Source organism: Aquarana catesbeiana, linkage group LG02 (assembly GCF_042186555.1).
Source record: "Aquarana catesbeiana isolate 2022-GZ linkage group LG02, ASM4218655v1, whole genome shotgun sequence".
Lineage (NCBI taxonomy): Eukaryota > Metazoa > Chordata > Amphibia > Anura > Ranidae > Aquarana > Aquarana catesbeiana.
The window spans coordinates 47,964,680-47,983,044 of NC_133325.1; the positions used below are offsets into that span (position 1 = coordinate 47,964,680).

Consider the following 18,365-nt stretch of genomic DNA (forward strand, 5'->3'; position numbering starts at 1 on the left):
ATGTCGAGTCCATGGAATATTTTATATTGCGACACAAGTTGCGGGAAAGAGACAAATTTTTTTTTTTTTTTTTGCACAAAGTTGTCACTAAATTATATATTGCTCAAACATGCCATGGGAATATGTGAAATTACACCCCAAAATACATTCTGCTGCTTCTCCTGAGTACGGGGATACCACATGTGTGAGACTTTTTGGGAGCCTAGCCGCGTACAGGACCCCGAAAACCAAGCACCGCCTTCAGGCTTTCTAAGGGCGTGAATTTTTGATTTCACTCTTCACTGCCTATCACAGTTTCGGAGGCCATGGAATGCCCAGGTGGCAAAAAACCCCCCCAAATGACCCCATTTTGGAAAGTAGACACCCAAAGCTATTTGCTGAGAGGTATAGTGAGTATTTTGCAGACCTCACTTTTTGTCACAAAGTTTTGAAAATTGAAAAAAGAAAAAAAAAAAAGTTTTTTCTTGTCTTTCTTCATTTTCAAAAACAAATGAGAGCTGCAAAATACTCACCATGCCTCTCAGCAAATAGCTTGGGGTGTCTACTTTCCAAAATGGGGTCATTTGGGGGGGGGGTTTGTGCCACCTGGGCATTCCATGGCCTCCGAAACTGTGATAGGCAGTGAAGAGTGAAATCAAAAATTTTCACCCTTGGAAATCCTGAAGGCGGTGCTTGGTTTTCGGGGCCCCGTACGCGGCTAGGCTCCCAAAAAGTCCCACACATGTGGTATCCCCATACTCAGGAGAAGCAGCTAAATGTATTTTGGGGTGCAATTCCACATATGCCCATGCCCTGTGTGAGCAATATATCATTTACTGACAACTTTGTGCAAAAAAAAAAAAAAAAAGTGTCACTTTCCCGCAACTTGTGTCAAAATATAAAATATTCCATGGACTCAATATGCCTCTCAGCAAATAGCTTGGGGTGTCTACTTTCCAAAATGGGGTCATTTGGGGGGGGGTTTGTGCCACCTGGGCATTCCATGGCCTCTGAAACTGTGATAGGCAGTGAAGAGTGAAATCAAAAATTTACACCCTTAGAAATCCTGAAGGCGGTGCTTGGTTTTCGGGGCCCCGTACGCAGCTAAGCTCCCAAAAAGTCCCACACATGTGGTATCCCCATACTCAGGAGAAGCAGCTGAATGTATTTTGCGGTGCAATTCCACATAGGCCCATGGCCTGTGTGAGCAATATATCATTTAGTGACAACTTTTTGTAAATATTTTTTTTTTTTTTTGTCATTATTCAATCACTTGGGACAAAAAAAATAAATATTCAATGGGTTCAACATGCCTCTCAGCAATTTCCTTGGGGTGTCTACTTTCCAAAATGGGGTCATTTGGGGGGGGTTTGTACTGCCCTGCCATTTTAGCACCTCAAGAAATGACATAGGCAGTCATAAACTAAAAGCTGTGTAAATTACAGAAAATGTACCCTAGTTTGTAGACGCTATAACTTTTGCGCAAACCAATAAATATATGCTTATTGACATTTTTTTTACCAAAGACATGTGGCCGAATACATTTTGGCCTAAATGTATGACTAAAATTTAGTTTATTGGATTTTTTTTATAACAAAAAGTAGAAAATATCATTTTTTTTCAAAATTTTCGGTCTTTTTCCGTTTATAGCGCAAAAAATAAAAACTGCAGAGGTGATCAAATACCATCAAAAGAAAGCTCTATTTGTGGGAAGAAAAGGACGCAAATTTCGTTTAGGTACAGCATTGCATGACCGCGCAATTAGCAGTTAAAGCGACGCAGTGCCAAATTGGAAAAAGACCTCTGGTCCTTAGGCAGCATAATGGTCCGGGGCTCAAGTGGTTAATGATCAGGGATCCGACTTTGATCCCTGAGAAATACCAGGCACTGTGTCTGGTATGAATATTTAGGGGGAACTCCACGCCAAATTAAAAAAAAAAAACAACATGGTTCTCCCTCCAAAACCAAATCCATACCAGACCCTTATCCGAGCACACAGCCCGGAAGGTCAGGAAAGGGGGTGGGGACGAGCGAGCGCCCCTCCCCCTCCTGAAACTTACCAGGCCGCATGCTCTCAACATGGGGGGTGGGTGCTTTGGGGCAGGGGGGGCCTGCGCCCCCCCACCCCAAAGCACCTTGTTCACATGTTGATGAGGACAAGGGCCTCTTCCCGACAACCATGACTGTTGGTTGTTGGGGACTGCGGGCAGGGGGCTTATCGGAATCTGGTAGCCCACTTTAGCCAGGGGACCCCAGATCCCGGCCCCCCACCCTATGTGAATGAGTATGGGGTACATAGTACCCCTACCCATTTACCTGAAAAAAAGTGCCAAAAATAAAACACAGCACACAGGGTGTTAAAGTAATTTATTAAGGCAGCTCCGGCATCTCTTCCGACTTCTTCTCCCCTCTCCGGGTCTTCTCCGCTAATGTCTTCTAGCCCTCTCCGTTTCTTCTCCCCTCTCCGGGTCTTCTCCGCTCTCTCTCCGGTTCTTCTCCCTCTGACCGCTGTCTTCTACCTCTGCTGGGTCTTCTCCGCGATCTTCTCGCTCTTTTGCTGGGTCTTCTCCTCTGTCTTCTCCCTCTGTTCTTCCTCCTGTAATGACTCGACGCTCCCTCCTGCTCTAATGCCGGGTGCGCTGTGTGCCACTACTTATATTGGCATGGGAGGGGTCACCGTGTGACGTCACCAGGAGGCCCTACCCCTTATGACGTCACCGCCTGGGGCATGATGGGTGGTGATGGCATAAGGGGCAGGTCTCCGTGACCCCGCCCCATGCCAATATAAGTAGTGGCACACTGCACACCTGACATTAGAGTGGGAGAGAGCGTCGAATCAACATCAGAACAAGAACAGAGGGAGAAGACAGCAGAGAAGACCCAGCAGAGGCAGAGGCAGAAGACAGCGGACAGAGGGAGAAGACCCAGAGAGGGGAGAAGAACCGTCAGAGGCAAAAGACGTCAGCGGAGAAGGAAGAAGAGCCGGAGAGGGGAGAAGAAGTCGGAAGAGACGACGGAGCTACCTTAATAAATTACTTTAAAAACCTGTGTGCTGTGTTTTATTTTTGACACTTTATTTTCAGGTGAATGGTTAGGGGTGCCAGGATCTAGGGGCCCCTTGTTAAAAGGGGCTTCCATATTCCGATAAGCCCCCCATCCGCAAACCTCGGCAACCAACGGCCAGGATTGTCGGGAAGAGGCCCTTGTCCTCATCAACATGGGGACAAGGTGCTTTGTCCCCATGTTGAGCTCCCCCCGCCCCAAAGCACCCACTCCCCATGTTGAGGGCGCTCGCTCGTCCCCACCCCCTTTTCCTGACCTGCCGGGCTGTGTGCTCGGATAAGGGTTTGGTATGGATTTTGGAGGGGGGACTCCCACGCCATTTTTCGGTATTGGGGGGTTCCCCTTACAATCCATACCAGACTGAAGGGCCTGGTATGCTCTTGGAGGGGGAACCCATGCCATTTTCTTTTTTGTTTTTTTTCTGCCGTGGAGTTCCCCTTCAAGATCATCAGATCAGTTAAGATGGCGATAAGACTTTGATAAGACTTTGTGATATTCAATGGGCTGAAGTAGAAACAAAGTCAGACCAAAGTAGTGCAGGGAGCATTTTCAAAGTCGGACCGACTTGTGTCAGACCAGTTAAGACAGCTCCCTAGGGAAACATTGATATTCACACGTCGAGCTCCCAATGTCGGAGGGTTTGTCGTACCAGTGTGAACCCAGCCTAAACCCCAAAATGCATCGGATGCTCCATGTTGTCTTGTTATCAGCATCAGCAATTAATGTGTGTATCAGCAACCCTATTAATAAAATTTGGCACCAGACCAAAAATCTAAAAATCTTTTAATAGTGTTTGCTCATAACAAGACAACATTGAACAGCCAACGCGTTTTGAGGGTTAAGAAACTCCCACTTCATCAGGGCTTATAAATGCAGTTACTGGGTGCTTTCTGTACTTGTATGTGTATAATAAAGAGCAGCTGTGGCAATAACAACAGGTCCCATACCAGAGCTATGGTAAGCACAACATGTATAAGCCCTGATGAAGGGGAATGTATGAACCCCCAAAACGTGTTGGCTGTTCCATATTGTCTTGTTATGAGCAAATACTAATAATAAAAGATTTATGACTTTTAGATCTTTGGCCTGGCACTATCATTGGACTTTTTAAATGGTGATCTTAAACTTGGGTTCCTCTAAATAAGGGGTGTTCTGTTTTTGTTGAAAGCTTCCTTCTGGGAGCTACTGCGCTCCATATCAGCTCAATTGACTTTCTTCAACCATGAGCTACTAATACTTTGGATAAGTCAAATATGGTGTCGCTGATATACTACATGCTTAGGGAAGGGATTTCAGCATTGGAAAGAGAAGGGGGTAAAATATGTGGCACAATTGTACTCTGGTAATATCCAGAAATACTTTTCGGGACCTACACTCTGAATTTGCATTGTCTCATAAACTATTTTATCAATATCTCCAGGTCCGGCATGTGCTGCAGGCACAATCTCTCCTTTGGGTTCTTACTTTAGCTGAATCTTCTCTGTTGTCAGAGGTAACTCTGGCCACTATTAAACGAGGGTTGATATCTTGCTCTTTTGGCCACTACTCAAGACTCCGCCAATTTAACTGTAGACGACACTGGACAGAGGATTTGTGTTGTATTCTGGGTCAGTGCCAGAACAAGGTCACCTAGAGCCCAGGGTGAACATGCCAAACTGCACCCCCCCCTCACACCCCAAGATGTATGAGCATTCCCCCTCTCCCAAAAAAAAAAAATTGGACACTAATCTGCCTGATTATCCCTAAGCACAAATTCCCCCTCCTTCCAGTACAAATCCACCCCCTGCTGAAATCCCCCCTCCCAGCACAAATCTCTGCCCCCTCCCCTAAATCCCACCAGCACAAGTGAGCCCCTCCTAAAAAAAATTCATCCCTTCTAGCACAGATCCACCACCCCTCAAATATTCCCTCCGAGTATACATCCCCCCCCCCACTCCAAATCCTGCTCTTAACACAAATATCCCCCCAATCATCCCTACTAGCACAACCCCCCCCCCCTCAAAAATAAATTCTCCTAACACAAATTCCCTCTACCATATCACCTCTTCTAGCACAAACCCCCCCAAATTGACCCTCCTAGGACAAGTCGTCTTCTCCCATCCCCCTCCCAACACAAATCATCCCTGAATCACTACTCCTAGCACGCACACCAAAAATGTCCTTTCCTAGAACAATTCTTACCCCTTGCTGCCCCCCCCCCAACACCAATCCCCTCCCCCTTAATCTCCTTGCGGTGCCCCCCCCCCACCTCACATGATACCACAATGCCCAGGGCAGCGGCCCCTCCTGCCCACCCCTTGTCCCGGCCCTGTTCCAGGTGATACCTGGGATGCCGCCTTAGAATCAGTACCTGTTATTTCCCTTTCGGCCTCTCAAAAACTCACTCAATAGTTCATCTTACACAGGGTATGCAGAACCCCCGTTAAGCTATTGTATTGGGGGGAGTCGGGATTTCCCAAACTGCCCGAAATGCAATGTACATAGGGGTTATTTTATACTATTTTATACATATGATATGGCATTGTCCAAAACGGACTAGATACTGGGGCAAGGTCCTACAAACAATCTCCTTGGTGGCCCAACAGGCGAGTCCCCAAGATCCACTGATTTGCTTGTTGGGAGAATTGGATGCTAAGCTTTATGAACCCGGAGTTTATATAATGATTCTAAGACTGTTATATCTAGCGAGAAAGTTAATCACCTGCCACTGGCTAGCCTCTAATCCCCCAACTAGACAACAATGGGTGGACTATGTCAACTCTTTATTGCTGAGACAGCAACTAATTTATCAGCATCGCAATGCCCAACGCAAATTCCATACCTTTTGCCAGGGTTGGTTGGACGTACCTGGGCTTGCCCCTCCACAATTAGTGATGGATAGACTATTGTAAGTGTAAAGGGTTCTTTTAGTGCCTATTATAAGAATAATCAGTTCATGTCTAAGTGGATTATATGGCTAAGACAAGGTCTTATTATCGATCCCAGTGGCTGCTTGGATTTGTGTTTTGCTCTATGTCTTTAACCACTTCAGCTCCAGGAGATTTACCCCTTCATGACCAGGCCATTTTTTTTGTGATGCTGCACTGCGTTACTTTAACTGACAGTTGTGCGGATGTGCGACACTGTACCCAAAAAAAAATTGTCCTTTTTTTTCCCCACAAATAGACCTTTCTTTTGGTGGTATTTGATCACCTCTGTGGTTTTTATTCTTTGAGCTATAAACAACAAAAGATCGACAATTTTGAAAAAAAAAAAAACAATAATTTTTACATTCTGCTATAAAACACATCCAAAAAAAAAAAAAAACATTTAAAAAAATTTAATTTCTTCATCAGTTTAGGACAATATGTATTTTGCTACATGTTTCTGGTAAAAAAAAAATCCCAATAAGCGTATATTGATTGGTTTGCGCAAAAGTTATAGCGTCTACAAACTATGGGATATTTTTATTTATTTATTTATTTATTTATTTTACTAGTAATGGCGGCGATCAGCGACAAATAACAGGATTGCGATATTGCGTGGACAAATCAGACACCTAACTGAAACGTTTGACACTTTATGTGGGCCAGTGACACTAAAAAGTATGCACTGTCACTGTAGTAATGACACTGGCTGTGAAGGGGTTAAACATCAGGGGCGATCAAAGGAAAATGTATGCCTACTTTGTGATTACTCACTGTGGGGGAGGTGCTTTGACTAGGGGAAGGCAAAGATCTGTGTTCCTGCTTAGCAGAAACACAGGATCAGTACATACCCTTCTGACAGAACCACAACCTGCCTTGTTTACATAGGCATATTGCTGTTCTGCCTCTGTGCTGTGTAATCGGGTACCCGCTGCTGGGCTCCTGCTGTGCATAATCACAGCAGGAGCAGGTCGCCAGCGCCACGCATGCATGCCCATGACCCAGAAGTGTCAGAATAAGTTCTAGGTACGTGATCTGCCACAGAATAGCTGCCCTGCTACAGTAAATGTACGGTGGGTGATCCGCACGCAATAAAAGTAAAAAAGAACATTTTAAATTTAAAAAAATTTAAAATTAAATTCAAAATTTATAAAAAAATTTAAAATTAAATTCAAAATTTATAAAAAAATTAGCAAATAAAAACATAATAATATAGCGTAATATAACACGAGTCATATTGTAATTGAATGTTTTTAAAAATTGCCTTTCCTTTTCAATGTGCAGCTCTGTAGTTTTCTGTAAAATGCAATGCAATATGGCTACCTGGAGGCGTTCTGTACACAGATGATGTACAGAACGCCCCCCAGAAATGTAATTTCCTGCTTGTGTGATTGGCTCACTGATTTTCTCAGAAGGCTGCACCAAGATACCAGTCAGATTTCAGGCATCCCCTGCAACAACAATGTCATTTTTTGGTGAGATTCTCTCAAATGGAAATCACATCTAAAGGGATGCAGACAATGCCACTTTCCTCATTAGAGCCCTGCAGGTGCAGCAGCTGACTGATAATTAGAAAATCACTCCCATACAGAGCCACTGTGTACATGGGCACAGACAAACAGCTATTCCTTCAGAAAAAAAACAAAAGGTAGGAATCTGCAGCAAAGTTTGTTAAAATTCCTGCAATGTTCACAGATTATCCAGAGGGGAATATTTTTGTTTCTTCAACAAAAGTGGAATTACTCCTTAAATTTCTGTTGACAGTTTGTTGGTAGTGTCTAGTCAAATATCACTGAAGAATGTCATTATCCTTTCTTTTGAAAATATCAGAATATTGACTTCTATTGCCGTTAGGATGTTAATTGTTGTATTCCATGTACGTATGCTTGTACTCTTTCTTTTTTCTTTCTTTTTTATATAATAAAATTGTTTGGATTAAAAAAAAGAATACATGCTCAGGAGTTAATACCGTGTTTCCCCGAAAATAAGACCGGGTCTTATATTAATTTTGTCTACATAAAACACACTAGGGCTTATTTTCGGGGGATGTCTTATTTATTTACGGCATGTACAAAAACGTTCCTCCCCCTGTCAGCTCAGGAGTCCACATTGTGAAATTCTGTAATCCCAAAAATAAACCTTAGTTTAACACCTTCTAAAATCATGTAAACTGTTCTGTAAAATAATTATATAATTAGTGCAATGTGTCCCCTTGTGTAACTATATTGTGGAAAATACCTTATTTATGGTGCTCACGTGACCCGCCGGAGATCTTCTTTCTCTGAATACTGCAGAGGGAGAGGCTGAGATCCCCGCTGACGTCAGCCCTGCTCCGAGCACTGCAGAGGGAGGGGCTGCTGACGTCAGTTCGGAGGAGAAGAGAAGAGATTCGGCGGGTCACGTGAGCGCCTAGAGGTGCTGTAAATAAGGTGTTTTTCACAACACAGTTACACAAGGAGACCCACTGCACATTATATAATCTTTTTACAGAACAGATTACATCATTTTACAAGGTCTTTAACTAGGGCTTTTTTGGGGGGTAGAGCTTATATTGTAGCCATCCTAGAAACTCACGCTAGGTCTTATTTTTGGGGTAGGGCTTATTTTCAGAGGAAACAGCGTACATGGCAACATTTTGGTTGGAGCTCCACTGAAGTCAATATGTGATTTTCCCATGCAGGCTAAAGCCAAAGACAATACAAAGGGGTATGTACTGTGAACCGTTTGTGTAATTCTTATTGTATTTATGTCTTGCAGAAGGAGAACGTGTTCTTCTTCTTCCTGATCAGTGCGTTCTGCCTGACTCTGGTCTTCTTGTATTTCTGGGGAGAAGCAAAGAATGATTACAATGATTTTGATTGGTGAGTATTCACGTACCGCTAGGATTTTTTAAATACTGCTTGGAAATGCTTCTGTACTGCACACCTAACCATCATTTGTGTCTTTAAAGTGTACCTGTAAGGCCGGCCATACATGGGTCAAATTCCGACAGAATTTTATTTTCAAAAATTTTTCATGCGCCCATCGAATCTGAGTGATCGGGTATGTTGGAAATTTTTTGAAAAACAAATGTAGCAAAGTCCCGGGCCCCTCCAGACCTAATGGTATCCTCCAGAGTTAGGAACAGCTCACATCCTTCTGTGTATAGATAGATGCAAAGATAATTGGCAGACTCCGAGACTTCTATAGGTAGACAGCTATACAGGTGAAGGCCTCCAGCCGGATACCACTTCTGTATAGGTATGACCCCTGTCTCCTATTGCAACAATCTTATAGCGGTTACTAATGGCAATTGATGTCAACTATTTCCAACATGAACAGTTCTTAGTTTACCCCACCATCACTCACTGTGGGTCTTCACTCGACGCGCTCCCAGTCTCTCTCCCTTAGACTTCAGATCCACTAGCCACTGGATCCCCTGAGCTCTTCCACTGGTAGGACTCAGAATCTTCCTCAAGCGTCACCCCCGCTTCCCTGCTGGGTCCCTGGCTTGGCACTCACAGACACTCTTCAAGCTTCACCGCTGCGGACACGCTAGCTCCCTGGCCTGGCACTCACTGATGCTCCGCAGGTATCACCTCTGCTGTCCCGCTGGGTCCCTGACTCGGTACTTGCTGAAGTTTTCCCACTTCTTCACCGTCCCCGGTTGACAAGAAGTCTGCTCTGGTACTGGCCTTAGCTTACTCACAATGGTCTCTGGTAGCAAGGCGGATGGTCCCTTAGTGGCGATAGCTTCCCCTCTACCTCCGACCACAACCGATTCCCCAGCCAGCGGAACCGTTACTTCTGGTTGGACTACAAGCCCGCAGTCCCAACCCTACGCTGCTCTCCTGCTTCTGGATAGGCCCTCAGACAGCCTAGCAGACAGATGTCCCCGGGAAAGGCCTTAGGTTTCTGGCCTAGCAGCCCGGGGCAAAACAACACACGTCCACCCAGACAGCCATCCAGGTGGCACAGAACCCCGATCACCTGACTCCACCAAATAAATAGGCGCTCTCAGAAGGCCAAGGGACCAAAGAAAATCCTTTCAGGAACATCTCTGTATCCTCCTGGGGATTTACATGCAATTCTACCTTAAGCTCCCCCAGTGCATTTGCACGGTTCCACATGGACCATTGAGCAGACGCGGTTTATGGGCTCATTGGTGCCCCCCCATGGGTGCTGCAGTGCTACTATTCATTATTGGCTATTTATTGGCCCTTCCTCGTTGGAACTGAACCCCGAGATTGGTTGTAAATGGAAACAGTTGATGGTCATAGAAGAAGTTCTATACGAAACGCGTAGACACATCGGGGACCTGTATCATGTATATTTTTTTATATAGATGATTTTTTTATTATCTTTTATCAATGTCTTTGTATTGTATGTATTTATATTGAATAAAATTGATTATATTGTTATTTTGATTATGCTTTCTCAGGTTTGTTGTGCCTCTAAAGTACGCTCAGGGGGTCCTTGTTGAACCCCCTTCTCTTTTCTTATGACATACAATTTATACGGATGTGGCCATAGGAGTGTCCCTTTTTCTCTATTTTTAGTCTAAAGAAAGTCCTTGTCCATTGGCCTTGCTTTGCCTTTGTCTTATCCAAAGTCACCAGCTATAATTCCACCTAGTGACAAAAGAGGTGCAGCAATTACAGAATTAAGGGGAAATCAATTGATCTCCTAACAATTGGCCAAGGCAACTATCGCCTGGCAACTAAACCTGATAGCAGCCCTGCCTAAACATCAGGGTGCTACACAAAAAAATTTCTAATCTCTCTGGTGGGAGAATCCTGAGAGAAATATAATAGAAAAAGAAATGTGCATGAGCTGTGACCTGGAAAAAAAAGAAGATTCTCAGCCACGAAAATTCTTTTCTGTAGTAACGATGAATTTGAAGGCTTGGTTGGTCGAATTTGTCAGTCAATGGTGGCATCATCGGATCACATAATGCACGAAATGTCTGATTTACTAAAGAAAATTTGTTTGGAATTGGACCCATGTATGGCCTGCATAAGCCATCAAAGCACTCTGAAGTTTCCACAGAGACCTGGCAGTGCCTGTCTATAACTTTGGAGGTTTTTTGGGAACCAGGATCACTTTTTAAAGACCTGGGGCACCCCATGGCAAGTAGACTAACTGTAGTAGGGTTTGATGATAAAAGCTGGGTGGCGTTTTTTTTCTCATTCACCTTTTAATACACTTTATTATAAAAAAAGAAAAACCTCTTTGAACGCTCACAAATATGATTACATGAGCAGGAAAGAGGCGGCCCCACCGCCGGCATACAGCGGACACTGATCTGCACAACAAACAAGGGCCAACGATCACCTTGTAAAACAACCTATTCAGTTTAAAATAGAAATGAAAAGCAAAACATTTTTTTAGAGATATAAAAAAAAACATTATAAAAACCTTTTTTATAAGTGATTACATTCCCTTTGTTCTCAGTTGCATAAGAGCTGGGGGGAGGAGAAACAAAAGAACACCGAGCTTCCTAGCTGGTGCATGGCTGTGCAGGGGGGGGGGGGGGGGGGCGTGTCAGGACAAGTCTGATCATTGGAGGAGAGTACACTGAGTTCCCAGCATAACTAGAGAACTGACCACGCTGTGCTCTCTTGCTTAGTGCGGTCAGTTTTGAATGGGAAAGCAGAGGGACTGGCAGGAACACCAGGGATTTCACATAAAGGAATCAATACAAAGAGTACAGGATACTTTCTCATGCAAGTACTGTACATGGTACAGCAGGCACATATCAGGAATATGAAATGTTGGGTAACAAATACTTTAACACTAGCAAACAAAAAAAAAGTAAAATAAAATAAGACAGCCCGCTGATCGTTTGTGTGCTGGTGGTGGTGGTTGTATTTTTTAATCTTTTTTTTTTTTTTTAACTTTATGGAAATGTCAAAGTGACATTTCAGTCATTCCTATGCACTAAGGAGAAAGCAAAACAGTTCCAAAGAAATAGGTTCTTTCCAGCCTAAGCAGCGCTGCTTAAGCTGGAAAGAACCTATTTTTTTAACTTTTTTGCTTTCTCCTTAAAGGGGTTGTAAAGGTAAAAATTTTTTCACCTTAATGCATTCTATGCATTAAGGTGAAAAAACTTTTGACAATACCGCCGCCCCCAGCCCCCCCGTTTTACTTACCTGACGCCTCGAATCTCCGCTGCTCGTTCTCGTCATCTCCATTGCAGCTCAGCCTGGTCGCTGATTGGCTGCAGTGGATGGATTGAAAGCAGCGCAGCCATTGGCTCGCGCTGCTGTCAATCACATCCGATGACGCGGCGCGCCAGGGGCGGGGCCGAGTGATACAGCGAGCGGCTATAGCCGCCGGCTGTATCATGGGAGTGCGCCCGCAAGCACTCACCACCATGCGAGGGAGCTCGCATTAAGGTGGTGAATGCTTGCGGGGAGGAGCTGAAACAGCCGCCGAGGGACCCCAGAAGATCAGGTTCGGGGCCACTCTGTGCAGAACGAGCTGCACAGTGAAGGTAAGTATAACATGTTTGTTATTTTTTTTTAAAAAAAATTTACCTTTACAACCCCTTTAATGTTATATTTGATTACAGCAGCTAATTTACTTCTTCTCTTGAGCGCTGGATAAGTGACCCTGTTTGCTTTTACTTATTGTACATTCCTATGCACTGCAGCTGACCTGTTTGGTGACTTCACGTGACCTCTGCGTTGCAGAAAAATTCAGCATGTCTTCATTTTTTTTCCTTAACACACTGCAACCCACCTGAAGGCAGCATTGCAGTGTAAACAGGGTACATAGAAAATATTTTTTTTCTATGTGTCTAAGAGCAGAGAAACACCAGTCACTGCACAAAGTGTGAATGGGTGCAAAACTGAGTTTTTAGTCTTGGATAGAAGCTGGTGGAATGTAGTTATTATTTTATTACAGGTATTTATTCAGTGCCTTCAATTTACGCAGCTCTTTACATATTCGTTATACATTCACAAGGAGCTTACAATCTAAGGTTCCTAAATCACATTCATACATACAACAATTCAGACAGGAGCCAATGAACCTACCAGCATGTCTTTGGAGTGGGAGGAAACCGGAGTACCCGGAGGAAACCCACACAGGCACAGGGAGAACGTGCAAGCTCTGTGCGGGTAGAGCCATGGTTAGGATTTGAACCAACGACCCCAGTGTTGCTAGGTGGAAGTAATCACCAGCCAATTATCACCCTGGGATGCCAAATGCAAGTTCTCTGCACTTGATTTCCCAGGTCCATCCAACTACTCCTGTCTAGGACAGCCATTCTCAATCAGGGTTCAATGGAGCTCTGGGGTTCCTCTAGAGCAGTGGTCTCCAAACTCCCTTGGGGCATTATTCCCCCCCCCCCCCACTATCAGCAACAGTGGGGCATAGTTCCTGCCACTCTATTCCTCCTACTGACACCAATGATGGGGCACTTTTTTTTCCGACTGACACCAACAATGGGGCAACATTCTTCTCACTAACACCAATGATGGGGCACCTTTTTTTCCAACTGACACCAACAATAGGCCACTATTCCTTACACTGACATCAGTGATGGGACACTATTCTTCCCACTGACACCAATAAAAGGGGCACTATTCCTAACGCTAACACCAATGATGGGCACTATTCCATCCACTAACACCCATGTTGGGCACTATTCCTCCCACTGACACCAACGATGGGGCACTATTCCTCCACCTAATACCAAAGAAATGTATACTCCCACTGACACCGGGTCATTTTCTATTCCCACTGCCAAAGTCCAGCCCCCCTAAAGTTTGAAGGACCTGTAAACTGGTCCTTTGTTTAGAAAGTTTGGAGACCCTTCATCTAGAGGTTGCTGGGGGTTCCTTGAGCTATAAGCAACTTCTTCTTCTCAGATAAGTAACCACTGACAGCAATGATCTTTTTAGTTATCTGTAAGGTGAAATTGTTCCCGACAACCTCAACTGTAAGGTGCCTTCTTCCCATTGACCATCACACTAATCTACAGCAATAAGACCTGGTTCACACCTATGCATTTTTTAGTGCAGAAACGCACTACAGTCCATTTAACATGGTTTCCTATGGGAGACGTTCACATCTATGTGTTTTTCAGCCACTGCATTTTTGGAAAGGGTCAGGGATTTTTTTTCCTGCAGCAGGTTCTGTTTTGTGTATAATAAACTTCAATGGACCCACACCAAAAATGCAAGTGTTGCTTTTTAAAGCGTTTTATGTTTTTTTTTTTTTTTGCTAATAGGAAAGTATGACAATTCTGTTAATGTAGTGTGACTTTAATGTGATTTTACACTCTCTGGCACTGAAGTCGCATCAAAGTAGTGCAGAAACCTTTATGTGTCCAGGATTGCATGTTAGGGCTAGGGTTACGTCAAGGGTTAAATGTTAGGGTTAAGGGTTAGGGCTAGGGTTAGGGTTAAGGGCTATGGTTAATGGCTAGGGTTAGGGATAAATGTTAGGGTTAAGGGTTAGGGTTTAGGGTTAAGGGTTAGGGTTAAGAGCTAGGGTTAGGGTTAAGGGCTAGGGTTAAATGTTATTGTGAGGGTTAAGGGTTAGGGTAAATATTAGGGTTAAGGGCTCGGGTTAGATGTTAGGATTAGGGTTAAGGGCTAGGGTTAGGGTTAAGGGCTATGGTTAATGGCTAGGGTTAGGGATAAATGTTAGGGTTAAGGGTTAGGGTTTAGGGTTAAGGGTTAGGGTTAAGAGCTAGGGTTAGGGTTAAGGGCTAGGGTTAAATGTTATTGTGAGGGTTAAGGGTTAGGGTAAATATTAGGGTTAAGGGCTCGGGTTAGATGTTAGGATTAGGGTTAAGGGCTAGGGTTAGGGTTAAGGGCTATGGTTAATGGCTAGGGTTAGGGATAAATGTTAGGGTTAAGGGTTAGGGTTTAGGGTTAAGGGTTAGGGTTAAGAGCTAGGGTTAGGGTTAAGGGCTAGGGTTAAATGTTATTGTAAGGGTTAGGGTAAATATTAGGGTTAAGGGCTCGGGTTAGATGTTAGGATTAGGGTTAAGGGCTAGGGTTAGGATTAAATGTTAGGGCTAAGGGCTAGGGTTAGTGTTAAGGGTTAAATGTTAGGGTTAGAGATAGAGTTAGGGTTAAATGTTAGGGTTAGGGTTTGGGGTTAAGGGCTAGGGTTACGGTTTAATGTTAGGGTTAGGGTTAAGGTCTAGGGTTAGGGTTAAATGTTAGGGTTAAGGGCTAGGGTTAGGGTTTAATGTTAGGATTAGATTTAAGGGCTAGGGTTAGGGTTAAAGATTAAGGGCTAGGGTTAGATGTTAGGGTTAGAGTTAATGGTTAGGTTAGAGATAGAGTTAGGGTTAAGGATATAGTTAAGGTTAGAGATAGAGTAGAGGGCTAGGGTTAGGGTTTAATGTTAGGGTTAGCAATAATTGTTAGGGTTAGGAGTAATTGTTAGGGATTTGACAGCTGACCATAACAATTACCACTAACCCCAATCCTAACATTTATTCCTAGTCCTCAACCATAACCCTAGTACTTAGCTCTAACATGTGACTTTGGACACATAAAGGTTCCTGTACTACTTTGATGAAACTTTGATGCTACTTCAGTGCCAGGGAGTGTAAAGTCGCATCCAAGTTGCATTGCATTAGCAAAAAAAAACACAATACACATTAAAAACGCGCTGGAAAAACGCATAAAACGCAACCTGCATAGATGTAAACCTAGCTTTATTAACAGGGGTTCCCTGAGACCAGAGAATTATTTCAAGGGTTCCTCAAAGTTAAAAAAAAGGTTGAGAAAGGCTGGTCCAGGAGGTCTCCACTCTCTGCATGTCTCCTCTGTTTTACATTATGGAGAATGCAACAGGCACATCCAAACTCCAATCTTGGAATTTATTATAGACATTAAAAAAAAAAAATAGAATCCCCACCAAACATTTTTAGTTCAGGGAGATGAAAGGTTATCTCCTCTGATGTTTTATATTGCTGTCTGTGGGGAGGTTTCTCCTCATTGTCTGTCTCAGTTGGGCCACCTCATCCCTTTAAACCCGAACACATATGAATTACACGGGTTCTGAGGGTAATTAAATGCAGATAAAGCACCAAGTGAGTTTAATTACCGCCTTAATCAGCCACAGAACCTGTGTAATTAATATGTGTTCGGGTTTAAAGGGATGAGGTGGCAACCCTAGCCGGATGTGGTGGGGCCAAACCTGACTATTACAGGGAAAGTCAATATTAACATTTACCTTCAGCTGCCTGTATCTCTGAATTTACTGATAGTGTCAGTATGCAATTTTCACTAAAGGGAATCTCTGGTTATGTATTTTAAATAGATTTCAGTTACCTAGGTTTACTTTGGGCTTTGAGCATACCACCGATTGGTGACTTATCCCATGCGCCATATTGGATTTCCATGTTGGATAAAACAGGGTGTGTTAACTTTTAGGAACAAAAAGAACGGCAAAACTGTTATGTCTGCATTTTCACACAATACAATCTGTTTGCCACAATTCATAACTGGCTGAAAACCTCTCTGAATTTCATGGTTATTCCTTTCCAGGTACACCTATCGTAGTCTGGGTTACTGGTTCCTGTGGTCTGTACTGATCCTGGCGGTGGTGGCTGTTTTGTTTACATACATTGCAATATTAGTGGTAAGCCAACTCATTTTTAATATAATCGCTCTTCTGGCTTAGTCAGTTATACACAGGCTGCTAACAAGCATGCAGGCAGTGCTGGGTGTTTTTGTTAGAAAGTGTGGCAAGGTTTGCAAAATGAGTTTTTTTGATGCACCAAGTATGTAGTATGCAGTAACTTAAAAAGAGACATTGGCTAATAAAATTGAAAATAAAACAAACGAGTCAATCAGGTCATATATTCCTGTTCTCTCAGGTTATCTTTAACCACTTCAATACCGGGCACTTACACCCCCTTCCTGCCCAGGCCAATTTTCAGCTTTCAGTGCTGTGGTTTTTTAAATGACAATTGCGCGGTCATGCTACACTGTACCCAAACAGAATTTTTATCATTTTGTTCCCACAAATAGAGCTTTCTTTTGGTGGCATTTGATCTGCGTTTTTTATTTTTTGCTAAACAAATGAAAAAAGACCTAAAATTTAGAAAAAAAAAAAAAGTTTTTCTTTTGTTTCTGTTATAAAATTTTGTAAATAAGTAAGTTTTCTCCTTCACTAATGGGCACTAATAAGGCGGCACTGACAGGCACTGATAAGGCGGCACCGATGAGGTGGCACCAATGAGGTAGCACCGATGGGCACTGATAGGCGGCACTGATGGGCACTGGTGTGCGGCACTGATGGGTGGCACTGATATGCAGCACTGATGGGCATTGATAGGCGGCACTGATGGGCACTCATGGGTGGCACTGGTGGGCACTGATAGGCTATACTGATGGGCACTGAAAGGCTGCACTGATGGGTACTTATGGGTGGCACTAATAGGCGGCACTAATGGGCACTGATATGCGGCACTGGTAGATGGCATTGTTAGGCATCACTGATGGCACTGGCACTGGCAGGCATTGGGGATGGGCACTGATTGGCATTTCCCAGGTGGTCTAGGGTGGCATACCTGGTGGTCCAGTGTGGTGGCCATCCCTGGTGGTCCTGGTGGCATCCTGGTGGTCCTGGCGGCATCCTGGTGGTCCTGGGTGTGTAAACAATCAGCACAGACCCCCCATCAGGAGAGCACCCGATTGGCTCTCCTCTACTTGCGTCTGTCAGACGTGAGTGAGGAAAAGCCGACCAACGGCTCTTCCTGTTTACATCGTGATCAGCCGTGATTGGACAGGGCTGATCACGTGGTAAAGAGCCTCCGTCAGAGGCTGTTAACCGAGATTGGTGTAGCGGTGTGACACACCGCACCACCGATCGCCACGATGTGCGCCCCCACGTGCGCCCCCACGTGCGCAAGAGAGCTGCCGTTCTGGAGGGTCGTCATGTGACATCCACCCAGAACGAGAGCATTAAGGTAAAAACCTTTCAATAGCAACTCCCCCAGCACCTCCTCCCGAAACACTTACCTGAGACCTTTCTTGATCCCGCGCTGTGCTCATCTGCAGCAGCTCTCCTCCCCTCTTCCTGGTCTCATAGGCTTTGCTGCTAGCAACGGAAGACATTGGCTCCTGCTGCTATCAATCAAATCCTGTGAGGAGGGAGCAGGGGCGGGGCCGAGCCGCACTGTATGCTTCTATAGACACACACAGCCTTGTTTTGAAGCGTTGCCTGCACAGGTTCCTCTCATAGCAAGTGGCTTGCTATGGGGCACTTGGAGAAGAGGAGAAGCGGAGTGCACCAGTAGGGGACCCCAGAAGAGAAGGTTTGGGGCTACTCTGTGGAAAACCATTACACAGAACGGGTAAGTATCTAAGGTTTAGAACTGTTTTTTAACGGTTAGAAGCGCTTTAACTGATATAGACAACAGTGAGGTCAGGCAGGCTGACTGTGCTGTGTGGCAGGGGT

The 18,365-nt window shown here is 44.3% G+C and overlaps 1 protein-coding gene across 3 annotated transcripts in view; it reads left to right on the top strand.

The window, feature by feature from the left end:
- GDPD4 (glycerophosphodiester phosphodiesterase domain containing 4) overlaps positions 1 to 18,365 on the top strand; it is a 144,294-nt gene that overhangs the window by 44,716 nt on the left and 81,213 nt on the right. For all 3 annotated transcript variants that reach the window (XM_073612848.1, XM_073612850.1, XM_073612849.1), the window contains exons 3-4: positions 8,706 to 8,809; positions 16,448 to 16,541. In XM_073612848.1, coding sequence (XP_073468949.1) covers positions 8,706 to 8,809; positions 16,448 to 16,541 — 198 coding nt within the window. The remainder of the gene's footprint in view (positions 1 to 8,705; positions 8,810 to 16,447; positions 16,542 to 18,365) is intronic.